The sequence below is a fragment of the Adiantum capillus-veneris genome, chromosome 12, assembly GCF_014529385.1.
Source record: "Adiantum capillus-veneris isolate H3 chromosome 12, ASM1452938v2, whole genome shotgun sequence".
Classification (NCBI taxonomy): Eukaryota; Viridiplantae; Streptophyta; class Polypodiopsida; order Polypodiales; family Pteridaceae; genus Adiantum; species Adiantum capillus-veneris.
Window position 1 is genome coordinate 146,945,813 of NC_140942.1, and position 26,570 is coordinate 146,972,382.

Sequence of the window (26,570 nt, forward strand, 5' to 3'; positions counted from 1 at the left end):
ACCCTCCCCTTACTCCCCTCGCCCCTACCCTCCCTTACTCCCCTCGCTCCTACCCACTCTCTCTACCCTCGCCCCTAACCACCCTCTTCCCTCGCCCCTACTCTCCTCTTACACCCTCGCCCCTACCCTCCCTTACTCCCCTCGCCCCTACCCTACCTCAACCCCCTCGCCCCTATCCACCCTCTCCCCTCGCCCCTACCCACTCTCTACCCTCGCCCTACCCACTCTCTCTACCCTCGCCCCTACCCTCCTCCTTACACCCCTCGCCCCTACCCCACCCCAACCCCCCGCCTTACTCCCCTCGCCCTTACCCTACCCAAACCCCTCGTCCTCACTAATCTCCTCGCCCACCCTCCTCTTCCTGCATCCATCCGCCTGCTCATCGTTTTTTTTTTAAAGTGCCGCCTACTCGCTTCTTGCTTAATCATCGATTTTTTTAAAGTGCAGCCTCCTGTGTAATCAAGCTTTTCGAAGTACAGCTTTCTGGGAAATAGTTTATTCCAAGTACAGCGCTACATCTCTGAATCTGGGAGTTCGAGAGTTCACCCTGCACACTGGCCAAGCCAGGTAGCTAGCTTTACGATGGCTGGTACAAGCAAACAAGTTAGGAAGAAGAAAGCTCTCTCCCCAGAGAGGCCAACTGAGACATCCCAAAGTTCTGCAGAGGAAGAGGATGTGGATACCTCCAGCCATGGCCTCAACGATGTGTCCTCCACTGATCACAGTGATGAGAATTACAAGGCGTCCAACTCAGGCTCTGCTTCCGACTCAAAGTCTTCTAGCAAAGAGGAAGAGGAAGAGGGTGAAGAAGAAGAAGCTGTAAAAAACCAAAAGAAGAGGAAAGCCATCATGCAGGTACTAAGTCATCAAATTCCTCTGCCTCCTTCTTCCAAGACCCAAACAAAGTTCACTTTGAACTTCCATCTGCAGCAGCCTCATCCGTCTCTTCGAGAAGTCTTCTTAAAAGACCAGCTGCATACACTAGGTCTGTCAGCATTAGCAGACACCGATCTGCCTTCTGATATTCCCATGGATATGGTGCATGCAGTTCTCAAGTTTTTTCCCAAAGTCAAAGGACACCCACTGACTGCTACACGCATTGGTAACGCTTTGGGGATGACAACCTTTCCTGCAGTAAAACCGGCTACGCGAACCTATTCACAACTTTCGAAAGATGCGACAATCGAGGCATGCAAAGAGCTACTTAGTACGAGTCATTATGACTATGCAAGGAATAAAAAGCTCTGGGCCATTTTCAAGTATTACTTTTTGGTCAGAGATCCTAAAGTCCGCAAGGGCAAGGGCAAGGGCAAGGGCAAGGGCAAATGTGACGTGCCTACTATATTCTGGCACTGCGAAGGCCTATACTGCCTCATCCACACCATCCCGTGTGGCTTTCATCGAATTCTATCTATCTCTATACAGTCGCGGGCAAAAAGATTCAGAGCTCAGGTGCAATCTGTGCAATCTAGCTTTCAATGCTTTGCAACTCCCATGTTGGCCTGGGTCATTAATATACCTGTTAGTCCCATGGATGTGGATGCGGAGATGCGGCGTAAAAGCTCTAAGGGAAAAGGGAAAGATATTGAACAGACAATGGATCTCCCTGAGAAGCCAAAGAAAAAGAGAGCAAAGGTAGTGAAGGACACAGTAGAATCTTTAGTATCCCTGCCAGTTTCGGAAAGCCAACAGCTTCGAGTGAAGCAACCTCTTCGACGTTCCTCGCATACAGTCGCTACTGATTCGATGGTAAGTTCAGGTGGTGCAGATCACACTATGCATGTCACAGCTATGGCTTCTACAGTGTGTGTTCCTCTCTCTAATGCTGCTATTTTTACCCCTACCACAGTAACTAGCTCCCACGTCCCAGTGGCAGTTGCTTCTTCTCCTATGCCTAGTCCTGCTGCAACCACTCCCACCATCTCTACTCCGACAGAGAGGCATGCGCCCAGTCCACCACGAGCAGTGTCACTTGTCACACCAGTCCCACCAGCTGTACCACTTGCCAACTCTCTTCACCCTGACACTGTTACAGGACCTTCCACCGGGTCGGACTCTACATCATTTTTTCGACTATCTGAGCATATATTGCAAGAGTCTAGGCAAGCCATTGCCACCATTGAGCCTGGAGCAGAGCGTTTAGCAGCCACACACTAGCGTCACGCAGCTACTTACGCAGCTATGGTGGGAGCTCTGAAGGTTGCTCAGAGCACCATCGCCGATAGGGATGCCACTATTTTCGCACTCCAACAGGCCCTGAAGTTAAAGTCTCAAGTGATTAGTGACCTTCAAAATCAAGTACAAGGATTTAGAGAATTGCTCTTACATGAAAATAGGGCAACACAGCCTACGATGATGGGTATGGGATATGGGTGGACTGGAGCAGGTACACCAGTGCAGCATGCAGACGGGTCCTTCTCAGCAGTTTATGGGACTTTACTCAAAGACTCCAGTTCCCGTTCAGTACTACAATCAACAACAACAGTATCCTCCTCAAGGGTTTCAGTCGTCACCATTGCCTCAGATGCAAAATATGACTTCTTGTGACGGAGTTGCTGGAGCACATTGCCATGGCTGTGTTACTCGACATCCTCAGTACACTACAGGACAGGTGCTACCATCTGCCCAGTAGCAAGTGGTTGGTCATTTCCCAGGAAGCACACTTACTGACAGGAGAGCTCACATACGGCAAGGCCCCACAATCGATTTGATGGCTCCACCTCCAGAGGCTGATACTTTGGATGCAGCAGTGGCCACCACTCTATCTCTTGGATGACAAATTCAGGAGCTCACCATTGTACATACTAGTAGTTTTCTTTCACAGTTTCAATCTTCCTCTCACCGAGACGGTGAGCGGTCTTGTGGCAAGCAACCTGTAGCAGGGCTACAATGTCAATTCACAGGACAGGCAGACAGTTGGACAGTTAGTCACAGTTGGTCTGGTTCACACTGGACGGACCCTCTAGGCTGGGGGGCGACACGTGGCAGGGTACCGACGGTGGTCTAGTGGACATCGTGGCCAGGTCACCACCACCACTCAGTTTGGAGATAGACTTAGCTGACTGGACATTTATGAGCCGTTGGTGTCTCTTTATGGTTGTACATATGAGTAGTCGTTTGGGCCAGTGGCATTATCTTGTACGTAGTGGTCTAGAGTGAGTGGGTCTTTACACAGAGCACATCTTCACCATCCCTGCACATCTGAGCCTCGACACCCCCATTGTACCTGTGAGTCCTGGGCTGGAGCTGAGTGTGCTGCCACGCCAGAGTCTGTATCAGTCTTTGAGATAGTCAAGTCATATGTTCTGGTCTGCTGTTGTGTCTTTGGGAGCTCTGTTGATGTCTATGGTTTCCTTTTCTGTTCAGTTTGTTTGAGTGAGATTGTCACGCACATTGCACTGAGGACCACCCACTGTAGAGAGCACGACACATTATCAATGCTACATCATGATAGGTCTCCACTATCTAATACCATCAAGAGACCCTCCCTACTTGCGGATGAGATGAATCAGAACCTTTGATAAACTATGTGGCATCACAGTTGTGTCCATAGAATGCTGCAATCCACCACGTAAACCCTGACCAAGAAGCTCCCAGTGCCTCACAAAGGCCAATACTCCCCAAGGCAACTATGTCTAGACAACGCCCTCAAAGCATCCAACAGCTCAATCTCCGAGAGAGGCTGCTACAACTCAACACATACCCTCAATCACCCTCTGTTGGACATGCACCCACACCTCTATTCGACAAGCATCCATGGGCTCAGGGTCTACTGACGTAAAGGCATTATGCAAAGCTATAGCCATCTGTTTGGCCTCTCTTGGCTCCTTACTTCAGCTCAATCTTCGTTCCCATAAAGGCATTATGGAAAACTATAGCTATCTCTCTAGCCTCTCTTGTCTCCTTACTTCAGCTCAATCTCTGTTCCCACATCTATTCCACCCTCCCCCCCCTTCCCCCAAATTGCCTCACACCCTCCTCTGTGTCCACCTCCATCTTCATCTTAGTCGGGTGGGATCCTGAGCACTCCACCACATGTAGCTCCAATGCAGGTATTCTCTACAATGGAGTGTTAGCATGTGGGGATGATTCCCTTGTCTAGACTGTTGCACTTGGTCGGTCAAGTAACATGGCAACGTCTGTGATTTGCTGCATATGTTCAATGCTCACTAATTACTGTCATGCTGTTGAGACTCTAGTAGTAAGCCTATACTTTTCGTGAACAAGGTCTTACAGCACAAAGACAAATGTCTCTGAAAAGCTTACTAATGAGATTCCAACAAGGATCCATATAATTTAAGTTGTTTTGTTCAATTTGTTTCCCATATAACAAAGAAACATGAAGATGTGGATGTCTAAATAGACCATAATTAAGATAATGGTGTCAGGTTTTATACAAAGCAAGTTCATGTTTTGAGATGTTTCAGTAGGTACATAATGTTCTTAATTGATGATTGTATTATTCTTGAATGATTCAGACCAGTCTTTTGTTATCTCAGCCACAGCAGCTTTCTTCTCAACCGCCAAGTGGAGATGCTTTCCAGATTCAGCCTCATGACCCTGTAAATTTTGTCAATGAAAGAGAGGTACTATTTAGTTGAAAATTTTTCCAGATTCTCTTAAGGTCCATAGTTTTCAGAAAACCAGATTTTCATCTCCTTTCTCGAGATACTCATCATCTTACAAAGAATCAGAACAGCACAACACAAAGGAAACCAGACCGACACTTCAACATGTAGAAACAAGGCAGAAGGAAGCCAAGAAACTGGCAGTGTTGTTATGCAAGGATTGCAGATCCATGTAAAATATAAATGCAAAAAGAACACTCTTGGTTTTGTCGGAAGCAAACATTGAACTGGGGGATCAGATCCATCTGAAATATACCATAGCTGATACTGCAAGCAGAGTGTATGTGCTATAAATTTCAGAGCGCTCCTTATGCACAGCTTTAACAACCATAGTTCCAAAATGAGAAACTCCTCTAACATAGTACGAGGGCGCACCTTACAATGACTTCCGCTAAAAAGCTTCCCTCCCTGCATTTCATTTGTCTGGGGAGTATCCGCTTCTTGAAAGTAGTGTAAAAGCTGGCTAGGGAGCTCATGTATATCATACTTGTTTTGAAACCCTGAATATATGCTGCATGGATCCAACTCATGGAGCTGGGAAAATTTTGGAAGGTAATCAGTTTCAACCAGCAGAGGATATTCAAAATCATCAGAATCTTCATACTTGCAATCTTGCATTGCCAACTGGAACCTTTTTCGTGTCCTAAATCCCCTCCATAGAGCTTGAAACCTTGCTATTGATCGTACACTCTTCATTTTCCTTGCAATAAGGTGTTGTAAAAATCCTCTTGCCTTCCATCCTTTCCAATATGCTTGTATCTTTGCTGCCGCGTGGAAGTCAAGATTGCCCTTATGAGTTTTCCTGGGACTTATGCTAAGTAGCTGTTTACGAGCAGCGAGTTCTTGTTTTCTGACTAGAAAACCTCTCGCAAGAGCTTGCACCTTTGACACTCGTCTGTCATGTAGCTCCAATTCAAGCTTGTAACTCTCATTCAGGATGAGGACATTCTCATAAGGACTGCCATTAAACTGTATATGCTCCCCCAAACATCGTTCTAAGTCAGCAACATAGCTGCTCTTTATACAAATCCCCCCTCCCGTGTATGGTTCAGCCGAAGCCATCCCATTATTTCCTACATGGCAATGCATCATCCCTGACACGTCTCCGAGCGAACTGTCTCTTCCTCCTTTCAAGCTAGCAGACTCCCTCAAGCTGTTGGAGAGTCTTTTCTTTTGAGCCAGGCACATGAGCCAAAAGGACTGCAATCTCCACTGGCATTCCTTTGAAAATGGTGACAAACAACTCTGTGCCTTGCCAAAATAAGTACTTATATACATGTGAGATACTTCTAAAAGGATAGCCCATAATGTATTTAGTTCTGCATCACCTGCCATGATGCTATTAACCAGAATTAAATTTCTTTCATGACTAATTTTGCCCTGACTTTGGGTTTTCAAAATACTGGGGCAGGGCAACTTGCCCTTCAATATATTGGACCGAACATACCAAAGACCACAAGTGCTCACTATGTTTGAATATAAATTTTTCACTGCTTGTAGTCTGGAGAAGTCTGTCAAAGGCTCATTATCCAATTCAACAAGCCATGGAACAGCTTCAAGAACCTTCACTGTATAATCTGGAAGTTCGGCAGCAGGATTGTCGTTGAGTTGAAGGGATCGAAGATTAGAAAAGCAACCCAACTGCTGCAGTTGGTGCACTTCGGAAATTTTGTTGAAAGAAAGATCAAGAACCTAAATTTATTACCAGTCAATCAACTAAGTATGAGTGCACAATGGTCCATATATGCATCTCTAAGGAGTGGGGATGGATTATTTGATAGCAAGTCATTAAAAAAAAAACTCCAATTAAAAGACATTGTTGTATTAATCAAGAAAAAGAAAGATGAGACGACCTGTTATTGATTCTGAAGCAAACTGTTACTGTGCATGCATACTTCACAATCACAAGCAGCATAGAAAACGAAAGAGCTAGGTCCTTGGAAGAAGTAGAAGATGATAAGAAAATTTAGATTAAGGTATGGGAATGGTAGCTACAGGGCTGCACCTCAAGAGATGGAAAGCCGCAAATAGGCATCAACGTGTCAATTTCATTGTCTTGAAGGTACAAGCGTTGTAGATTTGGCAGCCAAGCAGCACAAGCAAAACATCTGATGGAGTTTCCATTCAGCCATAGCTCTCTGAGGAAAACACTTCCATCATGGGTAGGCAGATCCTCAAGTCGGTTCCTCGATGCAACCAAAGAAACCAAAAGAGGACAGTGCCTTAAATTATCCCAAAGGCTTGATCCCTTCAGTCTATTCTGTCCCACATCCAGAACTCTTAAACATCTTAAACCAAAAAGTGCACTTTCTTCTGACCAGCCGAGGGAAACGAGATTATTAGAACCTAGATCTAGAACTTCAAGATTTGGGCATAACAACCCCAGTCTCTCGACTTTGGAAATTCTGTTGCAGCTCACTCCAAATTCTCTTAGACTGCGCCAGCATAATAGAGGGAGACATCTTGCGCTTCCCAATGAAATTGGTAAGACTACTTTCCTTCTTCCTTGCCCAACTACATCTATGTTCACGTTGTCTCTGAAACCTTCTTTTGAGAATTCTTCCAGCAGATTCAGATTAGATGCACACACATGAAGAAGATAATTCCCATCTAGATGAACAACTTGCAGGTTACGTAAGCATTCCAACCCATTAAGCTCACACAAAAAGTTGTCCTTCAAGGACAGCTGCTCTAATGTTTCTTCATACCCAGCAAAAGCATTCTTCAGACTATTCAGCCTATTCATATCTGCTGTGAGTATCCTGATCTTGGGGCACCAGTGATTAAGCACAGAATCACCCAATGAAGAAAGCCCTTCATGGTTCAAGTTCAAAAAGCTGACATTCTGCAAATCCCTTCCACAGCAGTTTAGTTTCTGCTCAAGTAGAGTTCTGCTCAAAATCAATGGTGCAGCAAAGCTCATACCAAGGCCATTGTCACCTGGATTCTCAACATGCAATCTGTAAGTTGACAAGACAATGTCCTGCTCTTTGCTGCCCTTTCTGTTTGCTACACCTTCTACCACATGCTTGTCCTCCTCAATATAAGCTCGTTCTCCATTTTCGTGAATGCCCATTGCAAGAGCTTGGTCCTTTTCTGACTCCACCACCATAGGCTTTCTAGATAGGATGCTAAAAGAGCTATTCTGTTGCTCTTTGGGCAGGTTGCCATGAGAAACATTCTCCATAGCCTTCCACAAGCACTGTTGAGAATTTTGGAGGTGAGTGGCATCATGCTGCCACCTGCTTCGAATCAGATCAGACAGCTGCCAATCGCACACCATCAGCAGAATTGGAGGATTAAATTTCTGCTTTTTCTTTGGGTCTTCATGGCCCATATTATTTGAAGGCTCGTACCCTTGTCTTTGTAATTCTTCATTAGACCAACCTTCTTTGCTTCCTGCGATTTTCTTTTGAGGCCTCCCCAGTTCATCAGTTTCAAATAAAGCCCACACTTTCTTCACTTGCCATGTATGTACAGTATTGTCACCAGCATCCTGCACAAAGAAAATCTGTTACTATTTTGATTATAGCTGAATTAACAAGAAGTTAATCATGAAAAATTACTTCAGATATTTTTAATCTACACAATTTATGAATTAATTTGAATACATTGAAGATGTTTAACAGAAAATTCCTGCTGCGGCGCACCACTTTTGAAATTTTCCATATTATAGTCTGAAAAGTAGAATATCATTAGCCCAAGAAGCCTCTACGCTACCGCCATGCTCTCAGTATACATCTATCCTCAAATTCTCTCCAAGTAGACAATTCTCTCTCTCTCTCTCTCTCTCTCTCTCTCTCTCTCTCTGCTCCTCCCGCCCGCCCGCCCGCCCCCCCCCCCCCCCCCTCCCGCTGCACCCTCCCCCTGCTGCTCGCTCCGCACCCCCTGCTGCACCTGCCCCTCGCGCTTCCCCCCTGCTGCTCCCTCTCTCTCGCGCTGCCCGCACGCTCCCTCTCTTTCGCCCCCCCCCCCCCCCCCCCCCCCCCCCCTCCTCAGTCTATCGCCCCTCTCCTCCATCTATCAAACCCCCCCCCCCCCCCCCCCCCCCCCCCTATCGCCCCCCCCCCCCCCTGTCTATCGCAGCGCCCCCCCCCCCCCCTCAACCTATCTATCGCACCTCTCTCTCTCTCTCTCTCTCTCTCTCTCTCTCTCTCTCTCTCTCTCTCTCTCTCTCTCTGATTCTCTGGGCCTCACCGTAATGGATCCACTTGAAGAAGACCTTGATTCTTTGGGCCTCACCGTAAGGGATCCACTTGAAGAAGACCCTGCACAGGACACGGAAGCCGCCAATGTCTCACCTGTTTGCAAGCCACGAGCAAAGGCAACCTTCGTGCTCACGAATAAGCGGATGGCGCAGATGGAGAGGGAAATGAAGGAGTGGAAAACAGAGATGGAAGGATGGTGGAAGGAGAAGGCCAACCTACTTCAGATGGTCTTCAATGAGGGCGCACAATGGAAGAAGGAGAAAGAGAGCCTTAACGCAGAAATACAGACACTCAAAGAAGAAGTCTCAACCCTCAAATAGGAGAACCCAAACGCCGAGATACGGGTACTCAAAAAAGAAGTCTCAGCCCTTAAACAGGAGCTTGCTGATAGAGTAAGCAATGGACTAGAGGAAGGCAAATTTCAACCCTCGGTAATAGATGAAATCAAGGAAATTAAGGAACAGGTAAGGATGATCACAGAGGAAGAGAAACTGAGTGTGGCAAAGACATCTTCATGGGCGGAGATGATAACAAGGACACAGAAAAAGGCTGACGAGGCTGAAAAATGGATTGAGGTCACCAAGAAAGGGAAAGGTCAAGAAACTCCTTGTACACCGACGCTTATCAACATGACTCTCGAAGAGGAACAAAGAAGGCGGATGCGAGCACTGCATGTGAGAGTGACCGGTCTCAAAGACATAAACAATGTGGAGAAAGAGGTCACAAGCCTTACATCCATGATGGGGATGGAAAAGCCTCTGCACACAAAGGCATGGAGGGTAGGTAAGAAAAGTGATGGCACGGGTGAATCTTCAAAGGGGAGAGCTCTCATACTACGCTTTCCCTCGTTGGAAAAGAAGAAGGAATTCTTCAGGAAGAGGCCTACTCTCAAAAAGAGAGGAATTTTCCTCGGTGATGACCTAACTCTCTCACAGCTCGCACATATGAGAGAGGTAATGCCAGAGATTACAGCGGCAAGGGAGAAGGGAAAGATAGCCTTCTACAGAGATGGACGGGTGGTGATTTTAGAGCGGCGTACTGCATGACGGTGCGAGACCTATGGGACCACACTGAAGATGGCTACCTGGAACTGTAATGGGTCTATGAGGTTGGACATGGGCGCATTTGAGGAGAGTTTCAAAGACAAGGATAATGTGTTCTTCTCAGAGACTCATCAAGCCCCTGGACAAGTAATGCCACATGTGGTGGGATACAGATGGGAAACAGCTCACAGGACAAATGCGAGATCTGAGCATGGGAGTAGAGGTTCAGGAGTAGCAGCAGTGCTATTCAGAGAGGAACTACAACCATTACTGCATATTGTACGAAGAGATGATCATGCTAGATATATGTGGGTGAGACTGAGACCTGACACAGGTCGATTCCTATATATTGCCATATGTTACTTTCCTCCCTGTACATCAATGTATGCCGCATCCAGAGGGCAAGCGCCTTTCTCTATCCTAGATGATGACATTTGGGAGTTTTCTAGGGATGGTGATATCATTCTCCTAGGGGACTTCAATGCCCGAACGGGGAACTCGCAGACAGTCTTCTACGACACTTCAGATGAGATGCTTAGAGAGCTTAATGTGGGTGAATTGGGGCTTGACAGATGCTCAGATGACAAAGAGCAAACGGAGTATGGGAGATACCTCATGGAAATGACGACTACACATGGATTAGCCATACTTAATGGCTTACAGCGATTTCTTGGAGCAGCCGGTTTCACATGCTTTCCACATAGACATGGGGCCAGTACAATGGATTATGTTATGACACAACCGAGCTTTATCCCCTCCATTCAGGATTTCATAGTAGGAGCCATGCCAGTGGGCATAGCAGTAGACCATGCTCTCTTGACACTATCCGTTAAATTTCAGTATAGTACAACCCAGACATCAGGAGGCAGGTCACACACCCGCTATACATTTACTCCAGAGACTGATTTCGTTTATTCAGAGGAGATCTGGCACCGTCTATTGGAAGGCACAGCTGGCACAAATGGTACAGGCCTCTCAGTGGAGGAGTGCACCACGCTACTAACTGAGACATTGCACGGGGCTGCATCAGTGGCATACCCACACACTCAGCCGGGCAAGAGACGACATTCTGGGAGCATGCCCCAGAATAGTTGCTATGATGAAGAATCCAGACAGATGAAAGACCAGCTTCAGAGGGATCTTCTTTTAGGACTCATCACTTACAGACAGTCTCGGATTGCTTTCCGACGCCTTGTGCGACGGAAGAAGCGAGCTTACCTAGCCCAAATGGAGCGAGACTTGTATCAGATGTTCTTGAGTAGGGACTCAGGAGAGGCATGGCGTCTCTTCCATGAGCACTCCCCTCCCCCAGTGATTACTTCACCTGAGGTGTGGGGCCAATATGCGACATCATTATATACGGTTCCTGGACAGGAACCCCTTCCAGACCCTACCAAGCCTTGCCCAGCTACGAGCACTTTCTTTACACCTGAGATGGTACAAAGGGCCATTGACAGAATGAAGACCGGGAAGGCATATGATCATGACGGTCTAGTATCGGAGCACTTTATACATGCCAGGGATATGTTGATGGAGGTTCTCGTAGTGTTGTTCAATCGTGCCATGTGTGAGGGATTACCTCAGACTTGGAGATTGTCTAATATTGTGCCCATCTTCAAGGCTGGTGACCCTACAGAGCCTGGGAACTACCGCACTATCATGGTTGGACACACATTGGCGCGGTTGTATGCATCCATCCTGGAGCAACACTTGAGTAATTGGGCAGAGGGCGAGGGGGTACAAGCAAAGGGTCAAGCCGGCTTCAGGAGGGGTTTCTCCACTCTTGATCATATTCTGACACTCAGGGCCATCATTGAGGAGGGCAGAGCACATGGGAGACGAATATATTGTAGCTTTGTGGACTTTCGTAAAGCATTTGACATGGTACCAAGAGCTCGATTGATGCGCAGACTACAGGAGATGGGGGTGCCCATAGAGGTGATTTGGGGGATTATGGCTTTGTACAGATCAGTGATGGGACGGGTACGCACTCCGGAAGGGGTATCTGATTTAGTTCACTCTACCATTGGAGTGAAATAGGGCTGCCCATTGTCTCCTACTCTATTTGGTATGTATGTTGATGAGGTGTCTGATTACATCGATAGAGAGGGTGACACAGGTGCACAGCTGGCAGGGACGTGGATCCCATTGTTGCTATATGCTGATGATATTGTGCTGATATCTGACTCACCAGAAGGTATGCAACGACAGTTGGATGCACTACGCAATTTTGCAAAGGATAGTGGATTGTGTGTTAACCTAGGTAAAACCAAGGTCATGGTGTTTAACACCACACCGCAATGGGTCAGGAGATCAGTTCCCACTTTCAAGTATGGTCACGAGATTGTGGAGTATACAGATGCATACACTTACCTGGGGGTAGTCTTTACTGGGACGAGATTTTCCTTGAGAAGAGCAGCAGAGACTAGACTAACTAGAGCTAGTGCGGCTCTGGGAGGAATGGAGAGGATGTGTTCACAGGTTCAGTTCCAAGAACCTAGGACAAAGTTATGGCTCTTTGATACTCTGGTTGCCTCTACTATGTTATATGGGGTGCAGGTTTGGGGACCTTCTATAGGCCAAGATGGGTGGAGGCGTATGGAGAAGCCCCTAGTATCTATGATCTCTCGACTGATTAGAGCCAAGGTTTCTGTACCGCATGATATCATTCGAGCGGAATTAGCTGCCCCTCCTATGGAGATTGAGGCGCTCACAAGATCAATCTCCTTTGTACACAGTCTGTGGGATACTACCAGAGACAGATATGCCAGGGTGGCTCTAGAGTCCTCCAAACAATTAGCTCTTAACGGGGATACATCATGCTGGTATGCTCAGATGACATCATGGTTTCAGACACATGGTTTCACCATGGACAGGTTGCCTCCTTTTCAATACTCTCTTCAGGCACCCTTGAGGTCTCTGACACGGGTAGAGACTAATAGACTCGTCCATCAAGATTTGATCCAGTTGGACACGAGGAGGACATGGATAGAGCCGTTACAAGAGTTGGGCACAAAGATGGCTTTCTATAGAGAGCATCTTCTCCACCTCACAAGGGATGGGTTTGTAATTCGACCTAGCTATATGGACACACATCTTTCGCATGGTTTGCGTTGTGCCATTGGCCAGATACGCACGTCCTCACATCAGCTCGAGATTGAGACTGGCAGATTCAGAGAAACACTAGCAAATAACAGAATATGCCGCTTATGCCATCTAGAGCCAGAGACAGAAGTACATTACATATCATTGCACAGTGTACTATGAGATACGAGGCCGTTTTCACTATCTATTCAGAGAAGGTTTTGGGCCTCTATCTAGGGTCATGAGTTATGAGGATCAAAGATGTCTTGGGCTTTATCTACTTGAGTTACACAAGCATAGAGAAACCTTACTGAGGAGAGGTGAAGAGAGACATCCCCAGAGACAGATCACAGATTTCTTTACACTAGATACTGTACACCCAGAAGAACAAACAGAGGAGCAACCAGCGACGGTGGAGAGGTCTACCCGCACTACTGGCATTCTCATAGACCGAGCATTGGAGCTAGGGAGATCTAGACGACCCCGAGGGAGGAGAGGAGCTACACAATTTCGAAGGAGGCTATGGCAAAAGATTCAAGCCATACTCTTTCGTCGTCTAGAGTGCAGATGAAGATGGATCTCTACTCCCCTCCCATATTGTCTTCACATTGTACTACTTAGTTTAGGATCCCGCAGTATTTATATTTTGTTATCCTAGTTTAATTTATTTTGTTAATCTGACTTTGTATCAGATACACCACATTGTAACTTTCTGGTCTCATAGGTCACTTTGGCCTTTTGAAGACGTTAATATAAAACCAAGGTCATGATCTTTCACACATCCAGTGCAGTGAGGAGCGCTGCCACCTTCACAGCAGCAGGAGGACAGGTTGATGTAGTCACCTCCTATGTCTATCTTGGCATCACATTCACCAGCCTACCAGGACCCTTCACTATGAGGCAGGCTGCGGCTGACAGGCTCACCCGAGGATATGCAGCTCTGACCATGCTAGAGCGGAGATGCCACCAGGCACACTTTCAGGAGCCCCGCACGAAGGGCTTGCTTTTTGACACCTTAGTCACCCCGGCCCTGATGTACTCGGCGGCAGTATGGGCACCAGGATTGACAGATGACCAGTGGACACAGCTTGAGAGGCCACAGGTATGTATGATCTCACGCTTGCTCCGCAGCAAGAAGACAGTGCCACATGACATTATTAGAGCCGAGCTCGCCACACCACCTATGGTTGTAGAGGCATTATTCCAGACAGTCTGCTTCATCCAGAGGATGAGAGAGCTACCTCCTGACAGACTTACTCGTAGAGCATTTGAGGCAGCTATACAGCTATCAGAGAGTGGGCATGCGAGAGCTTGGTACTCACAGGTCAGAGCATGGTTTGAGGGACACGGTCTTGACATGGAGAGCCTACCACCATTCCAGTACGACCCCCACTCACCATCTGTTCACCTCTCTCGCAGTGAGAGAAACTTGGTATTGAGACAGGATATGTGGCAGCTATACACTAGGAGAGTCTGGGAGTCACCTGGCTTGGGGACGAGGATGTCAGATTACAGAGACCAGTTTCTCACCATATTGTCTGGGGGGTTCATACAGAGACCACGCTATATGGACACATATATGCCACATAGCTCACGGGTGGCGATTGGTCAGCTGAGAGTGGCTTCACACAGGTTAGAGATTGAGATCGGGAGACATACTGGTGTTCCCAGGGAGGAGCGAGTCTGCAGAGCCTGCACAGAGGAGGTGGAGAGTGAGGAGCACTTTGTATGTAGATGCAGAGCATACACTGAGATCAGAGGCAGGTATGAGGCCTTATTCAGAGGACAGCCCACTCTCCGAGAGATCATGGACTCTCGAGATCAGAGACAGCTCGGACGTTTCTTACTAGAGATACAGAGCCATCGGGACACACTACTACAGCCACGCACAGCTACACAGACAGAGGGGAGACAGTCGCAGCTCACAGACTTCTTTCAGAGGATTGCCACCCCTACCTCACCAGATACTCAGAGAGGAGTGACACTCCCACAGGCGGAGGTGAACCGAGCTAGACGACGACCACGAGTCACAGGCTACAGGGGCGTGAGCTCCCACCACCGACAGATCGAGGAGATCCGAGCCCGGGAGCGCCGTGCCACTGAGGAGCGAGTAGCTCAGATGAGGGCCGACCCGACAGCTTTCATCCGGGTAGCCTTGGCACCAGCCCCGCCCATGTACCACATCTTACATCCCCCCATTTGTACAGGATGGAGCTAGAGAGCTTGATGCATTCTCATGATTGTACTACCTTGAGCATATAGACATGCATATACCCCTAGAGATAGAGCCCCATCCCTCCTCAGATACTCCATTACCTACATTCAGTTCAGTTTTGTATCAGTTTTGTTTCATTTGTCTTTTCGATAGACGGATGACATACACGCCATGTACATTTGATTTGTCTCATAGGCCGATTTCGGCCTGACATAGACGTTAAAAATCTTTCTTTCTTTCTTTCTTTCTCTCTCTCTCTCTCTCTCTCTCTCTCTCTCTCTCTCTCTCTCTCTCTCTCTCTCTCTCTCTCTCTCTCTCTGGCGGCTGCAAGCTATGGCGCACCCTACGCAGGTACAGCAGACCAAGAGATAGGGTTCGCACAGGTACAGCAGGCCCTAGATTACGGTTCGCGCAGGTACAACAGGCCCGAAATTAGGGTTCGCACAGGTACAGCACGCCCAAAATTAGCGTTCGCGCAGGTGAATTCCCTGTGTATTCCCTGCTCGGTCTGCAGCCCCTCTCTCTCTCTCTCTCTCTCTCTCTCTCTCTCTCTCTCTCTCTCTCTCTCTCTCTCTCTCTCGTTGATGGCTGCTGCAAGCTATGGCGCGTTGATGGCTGCTGGTCTGTAGCGTGCTCACCTGCTGCTGCTGCTGCAGCGAATAGCTTGGGGCTGCGCCCTCTTCAACATCAGTCCGAAGCAGCAGGCAACAGGGCGGTGCCCTCAGTTCTATCGGGTTCGGGGCAGCACGCAGCAAGGCTGCGCCTATATCAGGCATGTCGCAGGTACGCAGGCGATAGGCCTTTTCCCTCTGTGGGGAATTTGAGCAGGCTGAACAGCAGGGCCGTGAGCTAACCCTGCAAGGGGGCCGCGTGCTATAGAAACCACATCTGTCCCCACTCCTACAATCATCAACATGACTCTAGAAGAAGAACAGCGAAGGGAAAACTAGAGCTTTGCATATAAGAGTAACCGGTCTAAAAGACCGAGATGATCTGGAAGGGGAAGTTGAAGAACTTCTCCGCATGATGGGTAGCGAGACTACTCATACAAAGGCATGGAGGGTGGGGAAGAAGACACAAGGCAATGGGGAGACTTCAAAAGGGAGAGCTTTAATCATCCGTTTCCCATCCATGGACGCAAAGAAGGACTTCTTGAAGAAGCATCCTACACTAAAGAAAACGGGCATATTCCTTGGAGATGACCTCACTCTCACACAGCTTGCGCATATGAGAGAGGTAATGCCAGAGATTCAAGCGGCAAGGGAGAAGGGAAAGACGGCCTTCTACAGAGATGGCCGGGTTGTGATTGTAGAGCGACGCTCCACATGACGGTGCGAGACCCATGGGACCACCCTCAAAGTTGCCATGTGGAATTGTAAAGGATCTATGCGACTTGATGTGGACGCCTTTGAGGATAGTTTCAAGAGAAGAGACATCGTCTTCTACTCTGAGACACATCAGGCCCCTGGGGAGTCTATGCCTCACATTAGTGGATATAGATGGGAGACTGCCTATAGACAAGAGACACAATCAGAGCACAGAGGGCAGGGATCAGGAGGAGTGGCAGTGTTATTCAGGGAGAAGTTACACCCATTGATACATATAGCCCGCAGAGATGAGCAAGCTAGGTACATGTGGGTGAGACTGAGAGCAGAGACAGATAGATATCTTTACATTGCTATTTGCTACTTTCCCCCGAGCACGTCGGTGTATGCCCAACCCGGAGGACAGTCCCCTTTCTCTATTTTGGATGATGACATATGGGAGTTCTCTAGAGATGGTGACATCATCATTCTAGGGGATTTCAATGCTAGGACTGCCCATCATCAAACAGTATTTTATGATACTTCAGAGGAGATGCTGAGAGAGTTGGATGCTACAGAGACAGTATTTTATGATACTTCAGAGGAGATGCTGAGAGAGTTGGATGCTACAGAGACAGGCCTATCCACACTATCACAAGATGAAGAACACACTGAGTATGGACGACACTTGATAGACATGGGGACTGCACATGGATTGGCCATCTTGAATGGCCTACAGAGATTTCCCGCTTTAGGGGGTTTTACATGCTTTCCACACAGACATGGAGCCAGCACAGTGGATTATGTCATGGCACATCCGACCCTCATCTCTAGTATCCAGGATCTCATGGTTGGACCCAGACTTGTTGGTGTGGCAGTGGATCATGCTCTTGTGTCAATGATAATCTCTTTTCAGTTTAGTGTAGCACACAGGCTACAGACAGCAGCCCCTACTCGCTACACCTTCACAAGGGAGACAGACTCTGTATACATAGATGGGATCTACAGACGCCTATGCACAGAGGAGCCAGGGCGACCTCTGGAGGAGCTTACTACTATATTGACACAGACACTACATGATGCAGCAGCAGAGGCATACCCACATACCCAGCCTGAGCAGAGACGCCGTTCGGGGAGCATGCCCCAGAACAGCTGGTATGATGAGGAATGCCGGGACACTAGAGCTAGACTTCAGAGGGAGGTGCTTTTGGGGGACATCACTCACAGACAGTCACAGATTGACTTCCGACGCCTAGTGCGGCGGAAGAAGAGGGCATTTTTGGCCCGGCTAGAGCAGGATCTATATCAGCTATTCTTGAGTCAGGACTCACGTGAGGCATGGCAGCTCTTTCAGGAGCACTCTCCCCCCCCCCCCGCCATCACTTCTACAGAGGACTGGGGCTAGTACGCATCATCTCTGTACACAGTTCCTGAGCAGCCCCCCCTTCCTGACCCTCCCGATCCATGCCCACACACAGGTGCGTTTTTCACCGCGGAGATGGTGAGGAAGGCCATTGACAGGATGAGGACTGGGAGAGCATACGATCATGATGGTTTAGTGGCTGAGCATTTCACGCATGCCAGAGATCTACTGGCAAAGCTTCTAGCAGTGATGTTTAATCATGCCATGTGTGAGGGCTTGCATGTTACTTGGAGCCTATCTACTATTGTACCTATCTTCAAGTCGGGAGACCCTATGGAGCCTGGGAATTATCGCACTATCATGATTGGACACACATTGGCACGGTTGTACGCATCTATTCTTGAGCAGCAGCTGAGTAGATGGGCAGAGAGGGAGGGGATACGCGCAGCCGGGCAGGCAGGGTTCAGGAGGGGTTTTTCTACTCTTGATCATATCTTGACACTCAGAGCCATCATTGAGGAGGATAGATCGCGCGGGAGACGGATCTATTGTAGCTTTGTGGATTCCCACAAAGCATTTGACACAGTGCCTAGAGCTAGATTGATGCGCAGATTACAGCAGATGGGAGTACCCACAGAGCTCATTTGGAGGGTCATGGCATTATACACGTCAGTAGTGGGGCAGGTACGCACCTCAGAGGGTCTATCCACACCGATTCACTCCACTATTGGGGTGAAGCAGGGCTGCCCACTCTCTCCTACTCTATTTGGTATGCATGTGGATGAGGTTTCTGATTACATTGAGAGAGATGGTGATAGAGGTGCACAGCTGGTAGGGACATGGATTCCATTATTGTTATATGCTGATGATATTGTGTTGATCTCCGACTCTCCGGAGGGGATGCAACGTCACTTGGATGCTTTGAATAGGTTTGCTCAGGAAAGTGGTTTGTCCGTCAACCTTGGTAAAACCAAGGTCATGGTATTCAATACCACCCCACAGTGGATCAGGAGGTGCTGCCAGCATTCACATACGGCCAGGAGAATGTGGAGTATACAGATGCGTACACTTACCTCAGAGTGGTTTTTAGTGGGCCAGCATTTTCATTGAGGAGGGCAGCAGAGACTAGACTGACCAGAGCCCATGCAGCATTGGGTAGATTGGAAAGGATGTGTTCACAAGTTCAGTTTCAGGAGCCTCGGACGAAGCTTTGGCTCTTTGACACTTTGGTGGCTTCTGCATTGCTTTATGGAGCTAAGATTTGGGGACCTTCATTGGATCATCACGGGAGGACAGGCCGCAGTGATGGATGGGGGGACATGGAGAAGCCTCTGGTCTCTATGATCTCGTGGCTCATTAGAGCCAAGGCCTAAGTACCACGTGCTATTGTTCGAGCAGAGCTAGCTGCCCCCCCACTAGTGGTTGAGGCGCTCACCAGATCTGTCTCCTTCATACACCGCATGTGGGAACTTCCAAGAGGCAGATATGCCCGCCTTGCACTTTAGTCCTCTCGACAGTTAGCCATGCAGGGAGATCCAGCATGCTGGTATGGGGAGATGACATCATGGTTTCAGGCGCATGGGTTCAGCATAGACAGATTGCCTCCCTTCCAGTACTCACTCGATGCACCCTCTCTGACTCTGACACAGTCCGAGATCACCAGGCTCATTCGCCAGGACGTGACTCAGGTAGACACCAAGAGGACATGGATACAGCCAGCACAAGAGCTGGGCACGAAGATGGCTTTCTACAGAGAGCATCTCCTCCAGCTTACGGTTGATGGTTTTGTGACGAGGCCCAGATACATGGACACCCACTTGTCTCATGGGATACTATGTGCTATCGGCCAGATACGCACATCTTCACACCAGCTGCGGATCGAGACTGGGGGATACAGCGGAATACCAGCAGAGGCCAGGACATGCCCCCTGTGTGACATCGAGCCTGAGACAGAGTTGCACTACACATGCCACTGCCCCGTCTACTACGAGATAGAGGCCACTTCCATTGCTTGTTCAAAGAGGGCTTTGGACCATTCTCCAGAGTCATGCAGTACGAGGATCAGAGATGCTTGGGTTTGTTTTTGCTCGAGCTATGCAGACACAGAGAGAGCCTGATGAGAGGACAAGCTAGCCAGTCTCAGAAACAGATCACATATTTCTTTCGAGCTGCCACTAGACGCTCGGAGGAGTTACTACCACAGCACAACTCGTCGTCTCACACCAGAGGCACACTGATCGACCGAGCGACTGAGTTGGGGAGATCCAGACGCCCACGACTGCGAAGGACTACACAGCATCGGCGGAGGCTACATTAGAGGATTCGGATTACTTTGGCTCGACATGCACGACGCCCGGTCAGACTACTCACCATGGAGAAGATTGATGAGATCCGCCAGCGACCGATGCTGGATCTCTTGTGATCTAGCTATCCCAGCTAGCTGCTTAGTTCACACCTAGTAGTTTAGGATTCCATAGTATTTTATTGTGACATTTGTCATTTCATTTTTGTCATCTTGTTACTCTGACTCTGACTTTGTATCAGATCCACCACATTTTAACTTTTTGGTCTCATAGGTCACTTTGGCCTTTTGAAGACTTTAATATAACATTTCATTTCTCTCTCTCTCTCTCTCTCTCTCTCTCTCTCTCTCTCTCTCTCTCTCTCTTCTATACTCCAGTAGATCTTGCATGGGGCAACAGCAGAGGCATACCCACACACTCAACCAGATCAGAGAAGACGTTTTGGGAACATGCCTCAGAATAGTTGGTATGATGAGGAGTGCAGAGAGATGAGAGTCCAGATTCACAGCGAGCTTATACTTGGAGTCATTACATATAGACAGTCCCGGATTGCCCTTCGGCGTTTAGTGCGACGGAAGAAGCGGGCCTTTTTATCCCAGATGGAACCTGATTTGTATCAGCTCTTTTTGAGTCGAGATTCAGGTGAGGCTTGGTGTCTCTTTCATGAGCAGTCACCTCCTCTAGTGATTACTTCTCCCGAGATTTGGGGTCAGTATCCAGCATCATTATATACAATACCTGGGCAACCACCATTACCAGACCCTCTAGAGCCATGTCCAACCACTAGTACCTTCTTTACCACTGAGATGGTGAAGAACGCCATTGACAAAATGAGGACTAGGAGAGCATATGATCATGATGGTTTGGTGGCAGAGCACTTGATACATGCTCGAGTCTTGGAGATTATCTACTATTGTACCTCTCTTCAAGGCAGGGGACCCCACGGTGCCAGGGAACTACCGTACTATTATGATAGGGCACACATTGGCACGGTTGTATGCATCCATTCTTGAACAGCAACTGAGTAAATGGGCAGAAAATGAGGGCATACGAGCAGCAGGACAAGCTGGATTTAGGAGGGGTTTCTCCACTTTGGACCATATTCTTACACTCAAAGCCATTATTGAGGAGGGTCGGGCACATGGGAGACGGATGTATTGTTGCTTTGTGGACTTCCGCAAAGCATTTGACACAATGCACACAATGCCGAGGGCCAAATTGATGCGCAGGCTACTGAAGTTGGGAGTACCCACAGAGATCATATGGGGGATCATGGCTTTATACAGCTCAGTGACTGGCCATGTACCCACTCTTGAGGGGATTTCTGACATTGTTCATTCCACTATTGGAGTGAAACAGGGGTGTCCTTTGTCCCCTACACTATTTGGTATGTATGTAGATGAGGTTTCTGACTACATTGACAGAGAGGGCGACAGAGGGCTCAGCTAGCAGGGACATGGATCCCTTTGTTATTATATGTTGATGATATTGTGTTGATATCAGAGTCACCAGAGGGGATTTCTGACATTGTTCATTCCACTATTGGAGTGAAACAGGGGTGTCCTTTGTCCCCTACACTATTTGGTATGTATGTAGATGAGGTTTCTGACTACATTGACAGAGAGGGCGACAAAGGGCTCAGCTAGCAGGGACATGGATCCCTTTGTTATTATATGTTGATGATATTGTGTTGATATCAGAGTCACCAGAGGGCATGCAGAGACAGTTGGATGCATTGCACAGCTTTGCAGAGGATAGTGGATTGTCTGTGAACCTTGGTAAAACCAAGGTTATGGTGTTTAACACCACACCACAGTGGGTCAAGAGATCGGAACCTACACTCGTATATGGTCAGGACACTGTGGAGTACACAGATGCATATACATATCTGGGGGTGGTATTCACGGGACCGAGGTTTAATCTGAGGAGAGCAGCAGAGACTAGACTGTCCATAGCCTATGCGGCATTGGGAGGGCTAGAGAGGATGTGTTCATAGGTTCGGTTTCAAGAACCACGAACAAAGCTATGGCTTTTTGATACTTTGGTTGCTTCAGCTATGCTTTATGGGGTCCAGGTTTGGGGACCATTTGTGAATCATGACAGTTGGAGCAGCATGGAGAGACCCTTGGTATTTATGATATCCCGAATGATTAGAGCCAAGGCCTCCGTACCACATGCGATTATTCGAGCGGAGGTAGCCGCCCCTCCTATAGAGATTGAGGCTCTTACCAGATCAGTGTCCTTTATGCACAATCTATGGGATACACAATGAGGCAGATATACTAGATTGGCTCTTGAGTCCTCTAGACAGTTAGCGATGCAGGGAGACGCATCATGTTGGTATGCACAAATGACCTCATGGTTTCAGAGGCATGGTTTCAGCATGGATAGACTGCCTCCTTTTCAGTATTCCCTAGATGCACCCTCACTGCCAGTCACACGAACGGAGATCACTAGACTCATTCGTCAGGATCTTATACAGTTGGACACCAGGAGGACATGGGTAGAGCCGATGCAGGAGTTGGGCACGAAGATTGCTTTCTACAAAGAGCATCTTCTCCAACTTTCGGGAGATGGGTTTGTGATTTGTCCGAGCTACATGGACACTCATTTGTCTCATGGTCTACGATGTGCTATTGGTCAGATTCGCACATCCTCACACCAGCTAGAGATTCAGACGGGTAGATTCAGAGGGATACCACCAGAGTATAGGATATGCCAACTATGCGATAGAGAGACAGAGACAGAGCTACACTACATATGCCACTGCACTGTGTATTATGAGATACGAGGGCGCTTCCATTGCTTATTCAGAGAGGGTTTTGGACCCCTAGATAGAGTCATGAGGTATCAAGATCAGAGATGCCTTGGCTTATATCTACTTGAGCTACTTCGACATAGAGATAGTCTGTTGAGGAGGCATGGAGTACGACAATCACAGAGACAGATCACAGATTTCTTTGGATCGAGGGAGCCATGTACCCACATTCATACTAGAGGCACTCTCATTGACAGGGCGACTGAGCTCGGGAGATCGAGACGACCACGACCGAGACACAGGAGCACACTCCATCGACAGAGACTCCAGCAGAGGATCAGAGGCATTCTAGCACGACACCCAGAGTGTCATTGAGGGCCTACTCTACATTTCACATTTCACATTTCACATTTCACATCTCACACTTCATTTTCATTTTTCACATTTTACATTTAGTACTTTTTATACTTGTACTTCAGACATTATATTAGATTCACCACTTAGTATCTGATGGTCTCATAGGTCATTTTGGCCTTTTGAAGACGTTAATATATCATTTCATTTCTCTCTATCTCGCGCGCGCGCCGCGCCCACCACCCTCACTGCCTGTTGTTGCTAGCGTGCTGTTTTGCTGACGCCTGCGCGCTGTTGTCTGAGGATGCCTGCACGCTGTTCAGCTGGTACCTGCGCGCTGCTCCCCCAACCCCCCACAACGCTACTTTTGCTGCTCCTGCTGCTACTCCACTACAGCCCCACCCGCCTGTAGCTGCTGCATTAGAGGTCGACCTGCAACCAGGTGCTGCCCCCGCCCCCATCCCCCCTTGCTGTTGCAGCTTGCCGCCCCTACACACACACACACACACATTGCACATCACACATCACCCACATTGCACATTGCAACCCCCCGTCTGTTGCACCCCCCCACCCCACCCGCAAGTATAGCAGCAGCAGCAGACAGTCCGCCAGAAATCAAAAAATCAAAAATCGCAGGCCTTCAGGCAATTGCAGAATTCAAAAAATTTACAGGAAATTCAAAATTGCAGAATTGACAGGAAATTGCAGAAATTACACAAAAAACGGGGTTTTTTGCTGCTTGGTTGTATTTTGCTGAAATTGCAGGAAATGCGCCATGTATGCTTAATGTGGAACATGTACGCATAATGTGGAAGCACCTGTGCGTGTAGGCTAATTTTTCCTCATTTCTGACACCGATCAAGCATGAGGGAAGCAAAGTGATAAGGCCGACCCCTTAGAAGACGTAGTTTCAAAATGCAAAGAAGAAATGGTCGAAACCATTACCAATATCAACCGCCAACTTCTAGGGACAATAAGAATGCTCGAGGATAGCGTTTCGGCCCAAGAAAGCAAGATCGTGGCAATGGGAGATCGGATGACGGCCCAAGACGGAGAGATTGCATCACTCAAGAAGGAGCTCGCCGAGGCACGCTCACGAAACTTGAAGAAGGAGAATTGCAACCTTCAGTAATAGAAGAGCTCAAAACGATCAAAGAACAAGTGCGAGACCAACACAAAGAAATGACGACCTCTTGGATGGATGTTATCACAAAGACTCAACAGAAGGCAGATGAGGCCGAGAAATGGATTGAGGTTGCCAAGAAGGGGAAAAGCAAGGAAACAACAACGTGCACACCCACCATAATTAAACTGACACTAGAAGAGAAGCAAAGAAGGCGTGTGCGCTCTCTACATGTGAGAATTTGCGGCCTTAAAGACAAAGATAATGTGGACGAAGAGGTAAAAGAACTCACGACTTTGATGGGGGTTCATGAGCCTATGCACTCAAGAGCATGGAGAGTGGGCAACAAGAAAAATGGGAGCAAGGGGGAAACCTCGAAAGAAAGGGCACTCATCGTTCGTTTTTCCTCCATGGAAGCGAAGGACTTTTTTAAGAAGAGACCCACTCTTAAGAAACGGGCATCTTTCTCAGGGATGATCTTACCCTCTCACAAATCGCTCATATGCAGGAGGTAATGCCAGAGATTAGGGCGGCAAGGGCAAAAGGTAAGATCTCTTTTTACCAAGATGGCAGAGTGATGATATTGGAGCCACGCTCCACATGACGGTGCGAGACCTATGGGACCACACTCAAAGTTGCTACCTGGAATTGTAATGGATCTACGCGTCTTGATGTGGGTGCTTTTGAGGAGAGTTTTACTGGGGGAGAGATCATCTTCTACTCTGAGACACATCAAGCCCCTGGGCAGTCTATGCCTCACATTGGGGGGTACAGATGGGAGACAGTTTGTAGACAGGAGACACGATCAGAGCACAGAGGGCGGGGCTCATGAGAAGTAGCAGTGTTATTCAAGGAAGAATTGCAGCCATTGATACATATAGCTCGCATAGATGCGCAAGCTAGGAGGTACATGTGGGTGAGATTGAGAGCAGAGACTAATAGATATCTTTACATTGCCATTTTCTACTTTCCACCGAGTACGTCAGTATATGCACCACCCAAAGGACAATCCCCCTTCTCTATTTTGGATGATGACATATGGGAATTCTCTAGAGATGGCGACATTATCATTCTGGGGACTTCAATGCTAGGACTGCCCATCATCAGACAATATTTTATGATACTTCAAAGGAGATGCTGAGAGAGCTGGATTCTATTGAGATGGGCCTATCCAGAATATCACAAGGTGGGGAGCATACTGAGTATGGACGGCACTTGATAGACATGGGGACTACACATGGATTGGCCATCTTGAATGGCCTACAGAAATTTCCCGATGCGGGAGGCTTTACATGCTTTCCACACAGACATGGAGCCAACACGGTAGATTATGTCATGGCACAGCCGAGCCTCATATCTAGTATACAGGATCTCACAGTTGGGAACTTGGGCCTAGACCTGTTGGGGTGGCAGTGGATCATGCTATTGTGTCGCTAAATCTCTTTCCAATTCAATGGAGCACACATTCCACGAGTAGCAGCCCCTACTCGCTACACCTTCACGCGGGAGACGGATTCTGTATACATAGACGGGATTTACAAGCGCCTATCCATTGAGGAGCCGGGGCGACCTCTGGAGGAGCTTACTACCATACTGACACAGACATTACATGATGCAGCAACAGAGGCATACCCACACACACAGCCCAAGCAGAGACGTCGTTCTGGGAGCATGCCTCAGAACAGCTGGTATGATGAGGAATGCCATCAGACTAGAGCTAGACTGCAAAGGGAAGTGCTTTTGGGGCACATCACACACAGACAGTCACAGATTGACTTCTGACGCATGGTGCGGCGGAAGAAGAGGGCATTTTTGGCTCGACTAGAGCAGGATCTATACCAGCTATTCTTGAGCCAGGACTCGCGTGAGGCATGGAGGCTCTTTCATGAGCAGTCTCCCCCCCTTGCCATTACCTCTACAGAGACCTGGGGTCAGTACGCATCATCTTTGTACACAGTTTCTGGACAGCAGCCCCTTCCCGACCCCCCCGATCCATGCCCACATACATGTGCCTTTTTCACCGCTGAGATGGTGAAGAAGGCCATTGACAGGATGAGGACTGGGAGAGCATACGATCATGATGGCTTAGTGGCTGAGCATTTCATTTCTCTCTCTCTCTCTCTCTCTCTCTCTCTTTTGGAAAAAGTCAGGGCTGTATATTACTGAGTACAATATAATCCCCAACGG

The 26,570-nt window shown here is 48.1% G+C and overlaps 2 protein-coding genes across 6 annotated transcripts in view; one reads left to right on the forward strand and one right to left on the reverse strand.

Annotated features, from left to right (window-relative positions):
• Positions 1 to 26,570, reverse strand: part of LOC147446651 (uncharacterized) — a 103,381-nt gene that overhangs the window by 11,216 nt on the left and 65,595 nt on the right. For 2 of the 5 annotated variants that reach the window (XM_086525839.1, XM_086525840.1), the window contains 3 exons: positions 6,634 to 8,124; positions 5,004 to 6,320; positions 4,481 to 4,560 (listed from right to left, as the gene is read on the reverse strand). In XM_086525839.1, the coding sequence (XP_086381965.1) occupies positions 4,481 to 4,560; positions 5,004 to 6,320; positions 6,634 to 8,124 (2,888 nt within the window). The remainder of the gene's footprint in view (positions 1 to 4,480; positions 4,561 to 5,003; positions 6,321 to 6,633; positions 8,125 to 26,570) is intronic. The other 3 variants (XR_015189901.1, XR_015189900.1, XM_086525841.1) reach the window with 2 other exon arrangements.
• LOC147446652 (uncharacterized) lies at positions 382 to 3,918 on the forward strand. Its single transcript, XM_086526271.1, has one exon. The coding sequence runs from the start codon at positions 583 to 585 to the stop codon at positions 2,155 to 2,157; it is 1,575 nt and encodes a 524-aa protein (XP_086382397.1). The 5' UTR covers positions 382 to 582; the 3' UTR covers positions 2,158 to 3,918.

Bases quoted from the DNA above. Each gene is read 5' to 3' on its own strand.
- LOC147446652 (XM_086526271.1), top strand. From the start codon at position 583: ATGGCTGGTACAAGCAAACAAGTTAGGAAGAAGAAAGCTCTCTCCCCA.